The sequence below is a fragment of the Osmerus mordax genome, chromosome 15 (genome assembly GCF_038355195.1).
Source record: "Osmerus mordax isolate fOsmMor3 chromosome 15, fOsmMor3.pri, whole genome shotgun sequence".
Classification (NCBI taxonomy): Eukaryota; Metazoa; Chordata; class Actinopteri; order Osmeriformes; family Osmeridae; genus Osmerus; species Osmerus mordax.
In genome coordinates this window covers 11578497-11595126 of record NC_090064.1, presented here as the reverse complement: position 1 = coordinate 11595126, position 16630 = coordinate 11578497, and the positions used below count along the sequence as shown (strand labels likewise).

Below are 16630 nucleotides of genomic sequence, written 5' to 3'. Positions count from 1 at the left end.
TGTTTTAGAATACTGTACAGTAAATGATAGTCTGGAATGTAAGTTACAAAGTAAAAAGACATAAATGCATAAATAAATGTTTATAAAAATCCCTAGGTTTCAAATCAAAATGAAATCAACCAAGATAATGTACTGAAATTGAAATTTAAGTACATTTTGTAGATTTGAACTGAGACACTTAAGCGTGTAAACATCTATATCATATTTTCAGGTAGGAGCTGATGGAAATCATCAGACTGCTTGAATTTCACACTTCATAGTGCTTCTGTCAAGCACCTTCTCACTGTAATACAGTATGTAGTTTAGTGGTAACTCAGGTAATATTTAGGCCTCTGGCACACTTTGACGTAAAATTGTAATGCTAAATACAGCTGAACAGTCTTCCTGTCCATCAACACTAACAACAGTCTGTGATCAAATACTTTATGAAAATCATGCTGCCTTTATTAATCCTCTTGAAACCCTTTACAGCAGTACTGTGACGTATGTTGTAATCTCTCTTGTTTTTCTTTTTACTTCTCTCTTGTCAGTTTTTTATTTATTTAATCCATACAGCGCTCTGAGAAAACATGATTGTTTCACATAACTTTGTAGATCCTCCCTAATCCTCCCCAAGCACATTACTTGTTTTCCAGAGCCGTCGCTAGAGTGTGTTTGTATGTGTGTATGTGTGTGTGTGTATGTGTGTATGTGTGTGTGTGTGTGTGTGTGTATGTGTGTGTGTGTGTGTGTGTGTATGTTGGGGGGGCCTTAGGTTCCTCCAGAGCAGGCAAGGATTTCAGTACATGATGCACATGCAATACAATCGTTGTCTGTTTCTTGTTCACGTTTAAATGAAAGTAAATGACTACCTTATGAGTAACACAGTGGCTGGCAAAATGTTTACCACCTGTGGGAAGCGTGTGCATCACTTGGTCACCTGTACACAAGCGTTGACTGTGACCCCCAAGAAGAACACCAGGCTACACTGCCAACTGAGGCAACATTTCTATAATTAAATGAATTTAAATGGTAAAATGTTTATTATATACATTGAATTTCAATTCTGTGTTATGACTAGAAGCAAGGGCCTTTTTTACATTTGTATTAAAGTAACTGTACCGGTAAACACATTAATCATTAGCGTGTGCAGATAAAGCTATTTCCAAAGGCATCTTTTTTTTTCGAATTTTGATTGCTAAATAACTTTTCCAAGAAAGCTTTATATACCGTGTATAAATTATTATGTTCCTTTGTCATAGATAGAAGAGAGAATGCATTTTTGAAGATGGTTGATACTGGTCTCCCCTCAAATTGAAATTAGAGCATATCTCATCGGCCTCTCAGCTGAAACCTCGTAATCAGATGCACTCAATCAATTTTAGCAGCTAATTAACTTTTTCCATCTCTATTCCTGTCATTCCACGCGCAATTTTAGTGTGTATGACTGCCCAAGTTTCAGTTCTACCAAAGAAATGTGCTTTGCCTATGCAGATAAAGAGGTGGGGCTGAGTCTTTTTTATCAAACCTTATATCAAAGGCAATCCCACCAGACTACAGCACCACTCATGATATGATTCTTTTGAGGGTAGGAAGAGCCTCTTTAAGCAGCCTAACAGCAAAAACTTTCAAATAAAACGCCTGCTTGCTCCTAGCGACAGACATCCTTCCATCCAAGAATGTCTCAAGTGACGTAAGGTTACATGAATTATTAGAGCTCCAACCCGTTATCTCCAGCCCGCTCACTTGAACAGGGGTATACATGCATCATACACTGCAGAAAGTACAAATAAAATCGGGAAGGTTGTTTTTTCTCTCGTCATAATGACGTTTGGCTTCTGATTTGGCTCTCTTGTCCTGTCAGCTGTTAGCTGGACAGGCAGGAACGCATGGACTGGCCAATGCCCCTGCACATGCAGGGTTGTTCACAGTGGATGTTATCTCCACACAAACACACAAACACTTTGTGTTTATTGTTGTGAATGATGCATTATGGATTAGACACATTATTTATGATCTTAATGCATCTATAACATTAGAATATTTATGTAGCCTAATAAAGAGAGAATGTTCCATTTAGCCTATATTTTGCTTGTTATTGTGTGGTATCTGATATTGTGCGGTATCTATGGTACTTGCTGCATTTTAGCTATATAGAGCATGCATATAGTAATATAGGCTACTTCCTCACAGTTGAGTTTAGCACAAAAGATTAAACTATTCATCCAAATAATGATTTATATTTTGAGGAGTTGAACAATATGTTTAGATACCCAAAGTTTGAAGTGATAAGAATTAGGCTACAGCTAAAATATGATATCATGATCAACATTCGTTCGACAGACAGCATCGTAACTTAATCCGAAAGAAAGTCTCATCGCTTGGTTTTAGAATTGCATCGACCTATTTTGTTACATGGACACCGAGTTTGCAGTGTTTGCCTTAAGGTTATTGTCACTGCCCTGATGTCATATTTGGGGTAGGGGGAGGGGGTATGGAGAAATGAGCAAGAGAGCGCGCTACCGCTCGGATGCTCGCAGCAGCCCACACTGTGCGTGCCCACGAGTGTCTGCCAGCCGTTACATAGCCGATTCACTTGCCTCATCTTACCTCTCTCTACAAACTTTGGCTACCCGTATCCTCCAGCAAGGGAAAAGAAAACACACTAGGCTACGTCCTCCATGCCTCCGATTTGATCTCCATGGAGCTAAAAGGATCGAATAAAGCCTAATAACAAATGGGTGAGTTCATGGACGCGGGTGGTTTGGATAAGGTTATGCGGTCTGAAAATTGTTTTACAGAAATGCTTTGTGTATCACCTATTCACAGTTGACTAATAACATGTTTAAAATATTTGATAGAGCCTAGAAAGACCATAGAAAACCATTCACTTAAAGAATGCCTTAAAAGTCTATTCAGGTATAATAATCACGTTAACTTTCCTTTTTCTCTCCTATCCGAACGGACCGCAAGAAGTGTTCTCTTAGCCCATTTCATTCGTATTGTGGGGTGGTCAAGCGTTTCCAAAATGGAAAGCACTCCGGTGGAAATCTTCAAAGGAGACAAGTGTCTTTCTGCGCTCGCCGAAGACTGTTTCATTAATTATACTTGGCTGTCTGAATCACAAACTCCCAATAGCACCCATAGCGACGAGTGGGACGAGGAACCCATGTCCCCAATCATCCCCATCATCACCGCTGTCTATTCCGTGGTGTTTGTGGTGGGCTTAGTGGGAAACTGCCTCGTCATGTATGTTATAATCAGGTAAGGCGCAACTTTTTTGCATGTACCGTCAGTGCTCGGGTTGTTTGTCTACCGTTTGGTAAATGAAAAGTGACTATTAATGCACAAGGAAACCCAAATTAATGTATCAATATGTATTTACGTCCTTCTTAAATATGTATGTAGATCCATAGTACTGAAAAAAATTCCTGACCAAGTTCTTTTTCATTCAAAAAACTTGCGAGACACCCAGAGGCAATTGTTTTTTTACATGCACGCATGAAGAGTAATTGAATAGGCCCTACATTCCTTTAAACTAGTGAAAAGGGTATATTTGGTGAAATGGAAATCAAAGCTTTGGGAGTAATTCATTAACATCTTGACATGGATGTGAGGGATGGTAGATATTTCAGATTATGCATTGAGGCATCATCATTAAAGTATTGTTCAGCATCTCCCAGTCGAACAGTTGTGCTTATGTTGCTTGTATGTTGTATACACAACATATATTTGTTGTTAAATGTATGCACAAAAAAACACACAAAAAAACTAAGCAGTAAACAGATAGGGACAATCAATATGTAAATCAGGTATTTTAGTCATTGTGATATTGGAATGGAAAATCCTTATGCACCACAATTTAAACCTGTTGTGATCTCTCATGCAGAAGTCTTGCATGCACCTCATTAGTTTTTATTGATGGAGTGTGAATCAGATCAATCAAGGACCATATCACATGGGAAGATCACTGCCAACAGAAGACTAGCTTGAATCAGATTGATGGCACATTACCTTTACCAAGCAGAGGACCTGCACAGTTTCCCATCAGAGATAATTATTGGCACATTGTCCATATTCTGTGTCAACAAGGTCTACCTTGTAGTGTATTTTGAAAGAATTTCCTCAGTCGTTCTCTGTCTGACACACTCATGCATTTTAAACTTGTCAGTTATTATTAGTGTTTGCTTATTACTGTTGATGTCATGTTGATTTCATTCTGCAGCCAAATGTCTCAATTATGGGACTGATATATTATCTATATTTCTCAATATTTTCTGTTTGTTGACGTCAAAACATGCTAAATATAAGTATATAGGAATAGGATGATGATTAAAATAAATAAATTGTATCTCACCCAGTGCAATAAAACCAATAGATAAGTTCTGTGAAGAGCCACCTGTGGGTCTTTCACTTGCATGACCCACAGTGTGGTGATTGATGGTACTGTTATAGGACAGAGGTTTGTGGCCATTGTAATTGATGCATTGTACTTGTGTGTGTCTATAAACCACCAGTGACAGAAGCAAAGATGGAAACATGGAAGCTTCAGCAGCCTCTAAATGGTTGAAGCAGCATTATGTGATCCAGTTGTGACAGAACAAAGACAGACTAATTAGCATTTCAAGAATAATTTAAGTTCAAAATTAATTTAAGTAAAATTCATCCTTAATTTCGTCTTAAATCATTCAAATTTTAAATATTTCCTAAATTGATTGTGAATAATGCAAAAATATTCTCTCATCAATTGTGTCTTCATTTTAGTCTTCCGGTCATTTAAATAATGGATGTTTTTCATAATCATTTCAAATGTATTTTATGTTCAGGTACACAAAAATGAAGACCGCCACCAACATTTACATATTCAACTTGGCCCTTGCTGACGCCCTGGTAACCACAACAATGCCTTTCCAGAGCACAGACTACCTGTTAAACTCGTGGCCGTTTGGTGAGGTGGTGTGTAAGGTCTTCATCTCCATAGACTACTACAACATGTTCACCAGCATCTTCACATTGACCATGATGAGTGTGGACCGCTACGTGGCTGTGTGCCACCCGGTCAAGGCGCTGGACTTCCGGACGCCCATAAAAGCCAAGATGATCAACGTGTGTATCTGGATCCTGTCATCGGCTGCAGGGATACCTGCTCTTCTGCTTGGGGGTACACAAACAAACAATGGTGAGAAATACACAAACACACACACACACGATTGCACAGACACACACAAGCACACACACGCACACACACTCAACACAGCCACTCGCAAATGTCTTCAAAGGCAAATTTCCCAAGAGATGTCGAGGAATTGTCTCATAACAGAGTGGAATGGTCCATTATCATGCTTTATTTGCCCTTAGAGGTCTATGGAGGAACTCATTACAATGAGAAATGCCAGTCACATTTTCTCTGGCAATCTGTGTTTTTTTAGCAATGCTGATTCTTTTGTCTAATTTTCATAGTCGGAAAGGAACATAAGCTTATCTATCTGATGGTAATGAGCTTTCCATTATCTTTTCTCACTGTATCACAGCCATATACAGAGGATGTTGTGAAAAGTGAAAGAGCCGATGTTGCGCAAGATGTTCCCATTTAAGAGCACATTAGCTGTTCCATCACAGCCAGACAGCATGAGTGGAAAGAGTCACTGTGAAATGGTATTTATGTTACACCAAAGCGTGGGTACATTTAACAGTCTCCCTGTCATAACTCCTCTCTCCCTGTTCTCTCTGTCCTCTCTGCTCTACTCTCTCGTACCTCTCCTGTCTCTCTTTCTCCTCCCCCCTTTGTTTTTTCTCTCTTCTCTCATCCTTCCTCCTCTAGGCACTACAGAGTGTGCCTTACAATTCCCTGAGCCCTACATCTACTGGGACACTTTGATGAAGATCTGTGTGTTTGTGTTTGCCTTCGTGGTGCCTGTGCTCATCATCACCGTCTGTTATTCTCTGATGATTCTGAGGCTGAAGAGCGTCAGGCTGTTGTCCGGTTCGCGTGAAAAGGACCGCACTCTACGACGCATCACCCGCCTGGTCATGGTGGTGGTGGCCGCGTTCGTGGTGTGCTGGACACCCATCCACATCTTCATCCTGATCAAGGCCCTGGTGAGCGTGCCCGAGACCACGGCCGTCATGGCTGCCTACTTCTTCTGCGTGGCGCTGGGCTACACCAACAGCAGCCTCAACCCCATCCTCTACGCCTTCCTGGACGAGAACTTTAAGCGATGCTTCAGGGATTTCTGTCTCCCAGCAAAGCTGAAGGGAGAGAGAGGCCCGGGGAGCAGTAAGGCCAGGAGCACTGTGAGAGAAGCTCCCCTCCCAATGGAGAACCCAGACGGGACTAAACCGGCATGACTAGCTATGGAACTGTCTTCAATCTCTCGGATTGGAAAAGAAGACTCAAATGATCTAGGCCTGACCCAAGTGACATCTGCAATGTGAAAACTACAGTGCTATATAAATTGCCCTTGTTGCTACAATCAAATTCAAGTCATTATGTCATTTCAGAATAGGCCTGTGGGCTATGTCCAAGACATATGAGGATATCATGCATCACTGATCATTATTTTTAAACGGATAAGAGGGGTATTGAATGAATTCAAGGACACCAATTACATTTATTTGCACATTTGTATACATTGAGTAATTTGGACATACAATTGATTTGCAGATAACATTCTCACCTTAAGGGAATTACAAAAATAATACAATAGATTTTTATTTTTACATGCACTGTGTCAATATTAGCTATTGCCATATTGTGTGTTAGAATACAGCAGTCAGATGACAGAACTCTGTGTTTTAAATTGAAATTCTCAGGGATGGCGGTTAGCGATATTTTGCCTTTTCATCATAAATAATAGAGAATATAGTGCTAAAAAAGACAGTATTATGTTAGTAATTTAAATTACATTTTCTTTTTCTTTTATTAATATACGTTTTTAATATATTTAAATGTTTCATGGACTGTGTATATAGTTCCTTAGGCCAGAAGTGCCTTATGCAGTCCAGATATGGTATTTTTCAGGCTGACATCAAGGCGCTACAATATAATGCTTGTTACATTGTGTGCCTGGTGTAAAGAAACATTACAATTAGGGAACGTTATGAAGTACATTCAGTTACATTTTCTTTTCATCATGACCAAAAGGAGTCAATGAAACACTATCAGTCATAATGCAACAATCTGAAATATTTCTAAACATTGTGTTGATTAGCTCCAGTGTGTCAGGGTTAGATGATAAGTGGGACCTTTGAGATAGACCGAATAAAAATGCTGTTGTTGACACAATCACTGTTATTGTGAGAAATCCTGGATTTAATTGTTATTTTCTAATTTGACAGAGGGCTTTTTTAGCAACTTTGATCTTGTGTCAAGTTGTTAATCTTAAGATATTTTGTGCTGTTAATTTGACTTGCGCCTAGTTACATATATTCATATTAGATTATGAATGTTCTTACCTTAGAAAAACATGAGTAGATCAATGCAATCCAAAACATTTGGATATTTCCTTCATGGACATATTGTGCACGTGGTTGAGTATTCAGATTTATGTAAAATACATCGATAAGTAATATACTTATTCAGAAATTGTATAGTCTTAAAGTTGCTTTGCACAGACCTTATATGAAATGTATCAGTATTTGTAGCATGGCCAATTATTGGAACACATGTACAGATATAAATATCAAATATTTTAAGTGTTCTTTGATCATACACAAAGTAAATGCTTGGTTGTCTGTGCTTTTTGTTAATGTTGTACAGTGAGTCCCACCGGATTTTGAATGTATATTTAAAGACTTGTAAACGTGTAACTAAAACTCCATTGACTTTTAGAGCCTGATAGTACTGTGGTAACGTGATTTATTCTCAGAGGCACAGTCCAAGCATACTACAGATCTTCGCACCTATTCTGCAGGTCATTTCAGTTTTGTAAGGTTACAGTTGATAGCCTTACAGGGATGTGGACTTGTAAAACAAATATACAGGTTCTAACCCAACAAACATTATTTAGGTTTTATTGGTCTCTAATCTTGACCAATATTACAGTGATAACATGTCATTTTTGATGTAAACTAAATGTGAGTGTTTGTAGAAAGATTAGTTTAAGGTAATCATTTAAGCTTTTAGAGGTGATTCTGCAGTCTTCAAGTTAGTATCACCTCACGTGATCAACATTTACATTTAGTCATTTAGCAGATGCTCTTATCCAGAGCGACTTACAGTAAGTACAGGGACATCCCCCCGGGGCAAGTAGGGTGAAGTGCCGTGCCTAGGGACACAACGTAATTTGCACGGCTGGGAATTGAACCAGCAACCTTCTGATTGGTAGCCCGATTCCCTAACCGCTCAGCCATCTGACCCCCCCAACATCAAACACAAATTGATTATCATTATTTATAAGTATCTGTGTTTTATCAATTATTGCTATTTTAGTTTTCTGTTACATGCAGAGATGATAGCCTACTCAGACCAAAACATGCTTTGCAGTGCTCAGTATTAAAGTGAATGAAAACAACATACTGTCTTGCATCAATATACTATGTTAATTTATTGATTTAAAATGAATATGATCATGGCCCTGATGAGCGTGCCCGAGACCATGGCCGTCATGGCTGCCTACTTCTTCTGCGTGGTGCTGGGCTACAGTAACAGCAGCCTCAACCCCATCCTATACGCCTTCCTTGATGAGATCTTTCAGCGATGCTTCAGGGATTTCTGTCTCCCAGCAAAGCTGAAGGGAGATAGGGGCCCGAGGAGCAGTAAGGCCAGGAGCACTGTGAGAGAAGCTCCCCTCCCAATGGAGAACCCAGACGGGAATAAACCGACATGACTAGCCATGGAACTGTCTTCAATCTCCTGGATTGGGAAAGAAGACTCAAATGATCTAGGCCAAACCCAAGTGACATCTGCAATGTGAAAATTACAGTGCTGTCTTCATTGCCCTTGTTTCTAAGTCTTTATGTCATTTCAGAATAGGCCTGTAGGCAATAGTTTACAACATATGAAGATGTCATGCATCATTGATCAATATTCGTTTAAGGATATGTACATCAATATTGTATATTGACCTATTGATATAAAATGTATATATGAATTAATGTAGTTGTGTGTGTGTGTGTGTGTGTGTGTGTGTGTGTGTGAAGCTCTTGCTAAATGTTTAATCCAATTCTTATGGATCATCGAGTACAGTGTAATCAAGCACAATGACTTTATCTCTGTAGACGGTTCTGAAGTTAACGGAGTTAACAGACCTCTAAATAAAAATATTTTTCATTTTAATTATAGTCTTCAACAGCTATAGTTAATAGACTGGTCCGTCGTTTTCAATTAGATTAATGTGTGTGGAGAAGGTCTGTGTATGATGGAATCCACGGAAATGTCCCACTCATTTCACGGAAAACTGAAATTGTACTGTTCATGGATTCCATTTACTGTTTTGTAAATGCATTAGTGACCTATCATTCCGGATAAACTTCAACAATGCATCAGCATCACCTTTGGCTTGATTGATTGTTCATCTGTTCATCCAACACATGGACTAAGAGCAATAGTATTCCAAATGACTGCCTATATGGAAGGGGCTGATGTAATTTAATATAACATGTGTTTGTATTTGAAAACATGACACTGGGGTGCCCCCTAATGGACATATTATGCTTTTCAATCATCTTTCTCAGTTCAAATAAATACACCGACGTTAAAAGGATACAAATTATAATTCTGTTCTTTCAGACGAGCAGTCCTTTGAATGTATCCTCCAGCTAATGACGGTAGGGCGTTGATAGCAAAGTTGGCCAACCATGTGACTGGTGTGACGTCACGAGGGTTATTTCCGGGTGTCCCAGCTGAAGTGACATTTAGCTAGCTGATTATTTTATGCTAACAAATATCTATTTGGGACAAAATGAATCGTATTTTTGGTCGAGGAAAGCCCAAGGGACCCCCACCCAATCTAACAGACTGTATTGGAGGTGTAAGTATCGATTGTCACAACTTGCAGAGCTGCTCCTTCTTAATAAATAAACAAAGAACTTCGTGGGAACAAGCACTTCAGTGTCAAGTATAGGCTGACGTCTACCTTGCTAACTAACGTAGAAATAGTATCTATAGCCATACTTTTGGGGTGAATTAGATAAATGTTTTAGACTGAAAACCGAAGAAATCAAAGTTAATAGCAGCTTTAAATAACTATCTGTAGTGAGTTGTCTGGCAAAAGACGTACTAGTTGGCTAACATTAGCCAGCTAATTTAAACACAAAACAATACAAAGAACAATAGTCTATCAGAACGATATGTTTAGAACTGAAATAACTGATTTAAGCATTTCTGGCATACAATTGAGTTTTGTTTTCTTTTATTAGTCGCAAATTAAGACCAGGTTCTTATTCCTGTTATGAAATGGGGCAAGGCATTGACTTAAATCAACCCGTTTAACTGGTTTTGGCCTAAAGATATATTTTGCTTCACAGCATCAGAAATATGTATTCAACTGCTATATTTTATTAAAAGTAAACCTCTTGCTACTTGTATTTTTGTTTTAACTTATTACCATAGGTGGACTCTAGGGCTGAGTCTATTGATAAGAAGATTTCAAGGTTAGACGTTGAGCTTGTCAAGTACAAAGATCAGATGAAGAAGATGAGAGATGGGCCGTCAAAGGTAACATTGGTTTTACAATGTGATATCATCTCTATACTTGGAATGTAATGGTCCATTAAGGAAACTCATAATACTCAACATGAAACTGGTTAGGTTATATGATACATCCATATCACATGAAGTACTGTTCTGTGGGACCATTGTTTATCTCACATCTGTACTTTGTTTCTATCAGAACATGGTCAAGCAAAAGGCCATGAGAGTGCTGAAGCAAAAGAGAATGTAAGTTATGGGACACATTCACTTCCTTATTCATGGCATGTTAATTAGTATGACTTGCTTTCATAACTTACGAGCAGTAGTACAATATTCAGAAATGCACCAACTGTACTCTATAGCATGACATTTTTGTCATGTTCAGGTATGAGGGCCAGAGAGACAATCTTATGCAGCAGTCTTTCAACATGGAACAGGCCAACTACACAATCCAGACCCTCAAAGACACCAAAACTACCGTATGAAACATGTGATACTATCCACTCCTGCACAGCTCTCACCATGCCATTATTACACTGGGCTTCCTGTCTATTGATCCGACCTCAAAAAACACTGGCTTGTTATTAATGTATGCCATAGGTGGATGCCATGAAGGTTGGAGCCAAAGAGATGAAGAAGGCATACAAGAATGTAAAGATCGATCAGATTGAGGTATGTGCTATTGATACTGTATATCTGACTTCTTAATGTCACAAAGAGTCGATCAGATTGAGGTATGTGGTATTGATACTGTAGATCTGACTTCGTAATGTCACAAAGATCAATCAGATGGAGGTATGTGCTTTTGATACTGTAGATCTGACTTCTTAATGTCACAAAATCCTTTTGGTAACGTTAAGATACTTAAATACATTTAGCAGACACTCTTATCCAGAGCGACTTACAGTAAGTACAGGGACATTCCCCCCGAAGCAACTAGGGTGAAGTGCCTTGCCCAAGGACACAACGTCAATTGACACGGCCAGGAATCGAACTGGCAACCTTCAGATTACTAGCCCGACTCCCTCACCGCTCAGCCATCTGACTCCCTCAAATACCTTCAACGTTGTTGCCTACTTTAGCTTGGCTGGTGCTGGGAAGTAAATAGAATATTGCTTGTGTTGCAGGATCTCCAGGATCAGCTGGAGGACATGATGGAGGATGCCAACGAGGTCCAGGAAGCCATGAGCAGAAGCTACGGGACGCCAGAGATCGATGACGATGACCTCGAAGCAGGTGAATGCAGCACCACGGCAGTGGTGTTAGATTAGCTGACACTGACAATAAACAGCTCTCTCTACTTTTGTATCTTTCCACAGTTAGGAGGGTTGCTCACTTTGGAACATTTGTGTGATGACCATTAGAAAGCTTACTATATACAAAATATATAGGCTGTGATAAATCAGTGTTTGTGAACACAGAGCTGGACGCCTTGGGAGATGAGCTCCTTTTGGATGAGGACAGCTCTTATCTGGATGAGGCCACCAGTCATCCTTCCATCCCTGAAGGAGTGCCGGGCGAGAAGAGCATCAACCGGGTACTTCTCATCTTCTTCCTCCAGATGGATATATATGTGTGTGTGTGTGTTGAAGATCGCAGTGTTTCCTGAGAACCTGACTGTGATTGTAACTGTGTTTCAGGATGGAGTTTTGGTGGACGAGTTTGGCCTGCCCCAGATTCCAGCCACATAGGAGCCCACACAAGACCCATCATTTGTTTTGTCTTTTTATGTATAACATTTTTATATTTATCCAACTGACACTCCCAGGTCATGGTGGTGACCAGAATATTATCAACCATTGGTTATCAGTGGAAAAACAAACGCAAAACATTTGGTTAATGTTGACAGCCTATCTTGATCTTGTTATGGACATTTCTCTCTCTCCATGGTGATTCTTGGGAAATTTGGTTTCTCTCAACTTTGTGTGTCCAAGAACAAATAAATGTATATATATATTTCACATTGTGTCAGTAATAATATAAATTGTTGTCAGTGACCTCATTTTAATTAACTGCAAGTTCAAACCATTATTAATATTACAATATACTAACTATCCAATATTGTTAGTGTATTTGGACATCTTTCCACTAGCACACTTTTAACATGATGAGTTTATTTTGTTTCCGTAAATGTATTGCTGATACACTCACAAGGAATATATAACAGTGTCACCAACTTAGCCTGTAACTGTGAGGGAATATCTTTTTGTGGAGATACTGAACAATCTCAGTATGGTTTTGCAGATTCTCAAATTCATAGTAAGGAATCTGGAAAAGAATGAGATGAGAATCATTAGGATGTCATGGCAGAAAAACCCTGACTCTCCACAGCACTAGCACATTCGTCAACAAAGAACAGACAAAGCTGTCACACCAGACAGAAGAAATCAAAAGGAATACTGACAGCAACTGGCAAACAGAAAACTGGTGACAATGACCAGCAAGGACACTGAAACGGAACATTGGCAATCACAAGGTGCCAGATGCAACACTCAGGCACATCTGTAGTCAAAGCACTCATTTTCACAAGACTATACATGCTTCAGTTATGGATACCGGGACTGCATCATAGGTTGCTAACCTGAACAACTTTATATCCCAGGAGTCTTAGATGCCTCTGTTTAATGGCCTCTTTTCCAAGAAGCTGCTTTGCATTTGAAGCGAACCGTTTGTGCCCATCAATACAAATCGCAATCCTGGGAGCATGGATAAAACATAACATTCAAGCATTAACACTGCCGCACACCAACACTCAAAATGATTGGGCTTATATTCTAGAAGAATGAACATGTCCGTACCTCTTGTATACGTCATCTGTGTGACTAGCAGGTAAAACATATCCTTCCTCATCAAGCTTTAATTCCACATCTATAACAAGATGGCAAACATCAGGCAACATGTCTAGCAAGCAATATGAAACCATATTGAATGACAGGCATATTGTCTGTACTACCTATGGTGTAACGGTAAGGAGTGAGGACTTTAGATGCAAAGTATGCACGAGACCCGAGTAGATCCACAAGGCCATTCTTGACATAGTTATAGAGTTGACTGTCCACCTGAGTCTCCAGGGACCGCCCAGGGGTGAGAAACGACTTGACCCGGTACTTGGGAGGGAGCCTAGGACCCTGAGGAGATTTAAAAGGTATTGAGGGAGTCAAACTCAACAGTTCCAAAACAATATTGTTGACAGGTGTTTAACTCATGTTACCTACCTCATAGAAGGGACACTCGAGCTTCAGGGTCATGTAGAGCTGAGTGAGTTGTGCCAAAACAATGCGGTCCATACCTTCATCTTTGACTGGAAAACATGGAGGAAGCACAGGTATTTCACACATTGCGACATCTGTACAAGATGAAAAGAGGAAATCTCCATAGCATTCCTTTGTAGTTCTAGATGTACTGTAAGCTCATTTACCTTGCAATTCCTGGAGGAAGTACTTGTTGGAGACCTTGGAGACAAAGTTGACAGGGTATCTCTCCACCAGGATGCAGGTGTGGAGCAGGTTGAGGAGGGTCCTGGGCTGAAAGTGGGAAAAGCGCCTGTGCAGGATGGCCTCCACTTTCCTGAACAACTGGCCAGCGTTTGGTGGGAGGTAGCCCAGCTTACCGAATGGCATGATCTGATGGGCCACCTGGCTGGTGGTGTAGTCATCTGCTCGGTACACAAAGCTCTCAGCCACGGCATCAAACACAGGCAGGGACAAGATGTTCCGTTGCCCAAAGTACTGCATCACCTTGGAGACCGTCTCTGGGTGTGAGGTGAAGGCCATGCTGGGCACGTGCCTCTCCATGGCTTCCACAAAGTGGTGATCGCTGTGACCAAAGTGCATAAGAGCTCCAAGGACTACGGTCAACTCCTCATCCCTGAAGTTGGGTACGTGCCTTACGGCCTGCTTGCACAGGCTGATCACCAGGGGCATGGCCTGGGTCTGGTTCAGTACCACCAGAGCACCCATCACCCTGCTGACAGCAGGAGGGTCCATATGGTAGGCGATTGACATGGCATGCAGATGCATTGCATGGAGGAGGCCCTGGTACTGTCCCTCCTTACCAACCCCGCCCTGCAGAAGTCCATAGATTGCAGTGAGCTCTGCTACGCTCCACTGGCCAGGCTCCTGCTTCTTGACCTTATCCATCACTTGCTCCAGCATCCCACAGCTAGGGCCCTCCAGGGCAAGCATGGCCTGCCCTACGGTGCACAGATGGCCAACACTCATCTGTCCTTTGTCCAGCCTCTCCTGGCTCTCAGACACCAGCCGCACCACTAGTGTGCTCCAGGGGTCCAGGTAGAGGCGGGTGCAGCCAAGCAGGGCTGACACCAGCCCAGCGTCCGTCAGACGGCATGAGTCCTGCTCCAACTGGTAGCACAGGGCCCTGAGAGTGTCCTGCTCCAGAACCGAGGGGTCCTTCAGGCAGTGGGTGTCCTGCTCCAGGTCAGCTACCCTGTGCAGCACTGCAGCTGCCATGTTGTCAGACATGACCTCCATGGCACCAAGCAGACGGAAGACCTGCCGGGATGAAGAGCAGCTGTCCAGCCGCACCTGGAAGGCCTGCTCGTCTGCAGGAGTGAGCCCGTGGAGCTGGCTCAGACAGAACCGGAGGGCTGAGTCTTTGTGGAGGCCCACAGACCCAGTGGTGAAGAAGGACGGGTCCCTGATGATTGTGGACAGGCTCATCCTCCCCAAGTTTGGCTGTAGCTTCTTACAGCCATGTCTCTGGATGCAGCGACCAGCTGAGGTCCAAAGGCAGGCCACACAGAGGCGCTCCCGGGCACGGCACTGGGAACTCAGGAGTCTGGAGATCTGTCCCAGATCAGAGCAGAGGTGTTTCCCCGTCTGTCCCAGCAGCTGAAGCCTCTGGATCACCTTTAAAGCCATGGCATGGGCCCAGGACTTCCAACCCAACGGACCTGTAGCAACTGCGTACATACATGTTCCAAACATGTAGACTTTAAACAATCTCATACTATCGTCCATAAATAATTATCCTACCTAACAGGTCAGAAGAAATCCGCAATCATCAAAAATGACGTAAGAACTAAACAAGTTCCCAACATAAAGTTATTTAACCTTCAGAGTGGTTATCAAATGACAGCGCCAGAGTTACATAACTAAAATTAGCTAAACACCACATGGATAAGTAATTGAAACCGTCCGAGAAACTGTTTCCTGAAGAAATTCGGTGGAACCGACTTGTTAATAAAGAACAAGTGCAGAACATGCAACATACATGTAATTTGCCCTTGTGTAGCTAGCGGGTTTGCTAGCTGTTTGAGGGTAGCTAGCTATCTTTCAACTAATAAAATAGCAGCAGTTAAATAGTTGGTCAGTTTGCTTTCACACAATACGTGTTACGTTTGCCATCAATTGTTAAACTGCGATTTCATAAAAAAACCTCTAGTTCAGATGTGGAAATAGCTTACCGTTCAAGACATAAATCCCTTTGAAACTATGCCGAAAGCCCGAAACCAACTCAACGTGGTTCCGTAAGTCAGGTGCTCTATCATGATTGGCTGTACTGAAGACACGTACGTGGTGACGTATATTGTTTCATAAAGCTTCGTATGTCCACTAGGTGACAACATCGTACCAAGGTTGAATCTATCGTAAATTCATGTTCAGGTTCAATGTTGCCTTGTTCCGTCGGACATCATATAGTTGCTTGAGTAAATACTCCAGTTCTAAAACACATATATACACACAATACATATTTTATTCCACACCATTTCCTGTAGAGCACCTACAATGCAGCACAAGGGACACATCTCCCCATTCCAAACGATCTAAAAGAAATGACGGCTGTGATGGGAATTACTCATCTTAAACGTGGTAGGCCTTATAGTTCACTTTTACAGTCGTTCCCTCTTCAAATCAAGCCCCTACATGTTGGAACATAACTCAAAACCAGTCAGTTTCAGGAAAAAACAAGGCGCTTTCTAACCATATATAAAAGAAGCCATCAGACAGAAGAGGGGTTATTGTAACTGTTTTATACAGGGCAATGAATAAGGGGCAA

At 41.2% G+C, this 16630-nt stretch overlaps 3 protein-coding genes across 3 annotated transcripts; 2 read left to right on the top strand and 1 right to left on the bottom strand.

Annotated features, from left to right (window-relative positions):
• Positions 1-2703: 2703 nt before the first annotated feature.
• LOC136957503 (delta-type opioid receptor-like) lies at positions 2704-6327 on the top strand. Its single transcript, XM_067251466.1, has 4 exons — positions 2704-2720; positions 2956-3243; positions 4806-5158; positions 5801-6327. Exons 2-4 carry the CDS (start codon positions 3008-3010, stop codon positions 6325-6327), a joined length of 1116 nt encoding a protein of 371 aa, XP_067107567.1. The 5' UTR covers positions 2704-2720; positions 2956-3007.
• Positions 6328-9798: 3471 nt separating this feature from the next.
• Positions 9799-12573, top strand: chmp5b (charged multivesicular body protein 5b). Its single transcript, XM_067251654.1, has 8 exons — positions 9799-9950; positions 10532-10636; positions 10812-10858; positions 10998-11091; positions 11213-11284; positions 11740-11848; positions 12034-12149; positions 12253-12573. The coding sequence occupies exons 1-8, from the start codon at positions 9882-9884 to the stop codon at positions 12301-12303; spliced, it is 663 nt and encodes a 220-aa protein (XP_067107755.1). The 5' UTR covers positions 9799-9881; the 3' UTR covers positions 12304-12573.
• A 132-nt stretch (positions 12574-12705) lies between these two features.
• Positions 12706-16098, bottom strand: fastkd3 (FAST kinase domains 3). Its single transcript, XM_067251653.1, has 7 exons — positions 16038-16098; positions 14031-15533; positions 13828-13913; positions 13566-13740; positions 13411-13480; positions 13194-13308; positions 12706-12880 (listed from the first exon to the last, which is right to left on the bottom strand). The coding sequence occupies exons 2-7, from the start codon at positions 15490-15492 to the stop codon at positions 12782-12784; spliced, it is 2007 nt and encodes a 668-aa protein (XP_067107754.1). The 5' UTR covers positions 15493-15533; positions 16038-16098; the 3' UTR covers positions 12706-12781.
• Positions 16099-16630: the final 532 nt, after the last annotated feature.

Bases quoted from the DNA above. Each gene is read 5' to 3' on its own strand.
- chmp5b (XM_067251654.1), top strand. From the start codon at position 9,882: ATGAATCGTATTTTTGGTCGAGGAAAGCCCAAGGGACCCCCACCCAAT. The intron at 11,092-11,212 runs GTATGAAACATG...TGTATGCCATAG, and splicing joins TCAAAGACACCAAAACTACC to GTGGATGCCATGAAGGTTGG. The intron at 11,285-11,739 runs GTATGTGCTATT...CTTGTGTTGCAG, and splicing joins TAAAGATCGATCAGATTGAG to GATCTCCAGGATCAGCTGGA.
- fastkd3 (XM_067251653.1), bottom strand. From the start codon at position 15,492: ATGGCTTTAAAGGTGATCCAGAGGCTTCAGCTGCTGGGACAGACGGGG. The intron at 13,914-14,030 runs GTAAATGAGCTT...CATGTTTTCCAG, and splicing joins CTTCCTCCAGGAATTGCAAG to TCAAAGATGAAGGTATGGAC. The intron at 13,309-13,410 runs GTACGGACATGT...CCATGCTCCCAG, and splicing joins ACAGATGACGTATACAAGAG to GATTGCGATTTGTATTGATG.
- LOC136957503 (XM_067251466.1), top strand. From the start codon at position 3,008: ATGGAAAGCACTCCGGTGGAAATCTTCAAAGGAGACAAGTGTCTTTCT. The intron at 3,244-4,805 runs GTAAGGCGCAAC...TTTTATGTTCAG, and splicing joins GTCATGTATGTTATAATCAG to GTACACAAAAATGAAGACCG. The intron at 5,159-5,800 runs GTGAGAAATACA...TTCCTCCTCTAG, and splicing joins GGGTACACAAACAAACAATG to GCACTACAGAGTGTGCCTTA.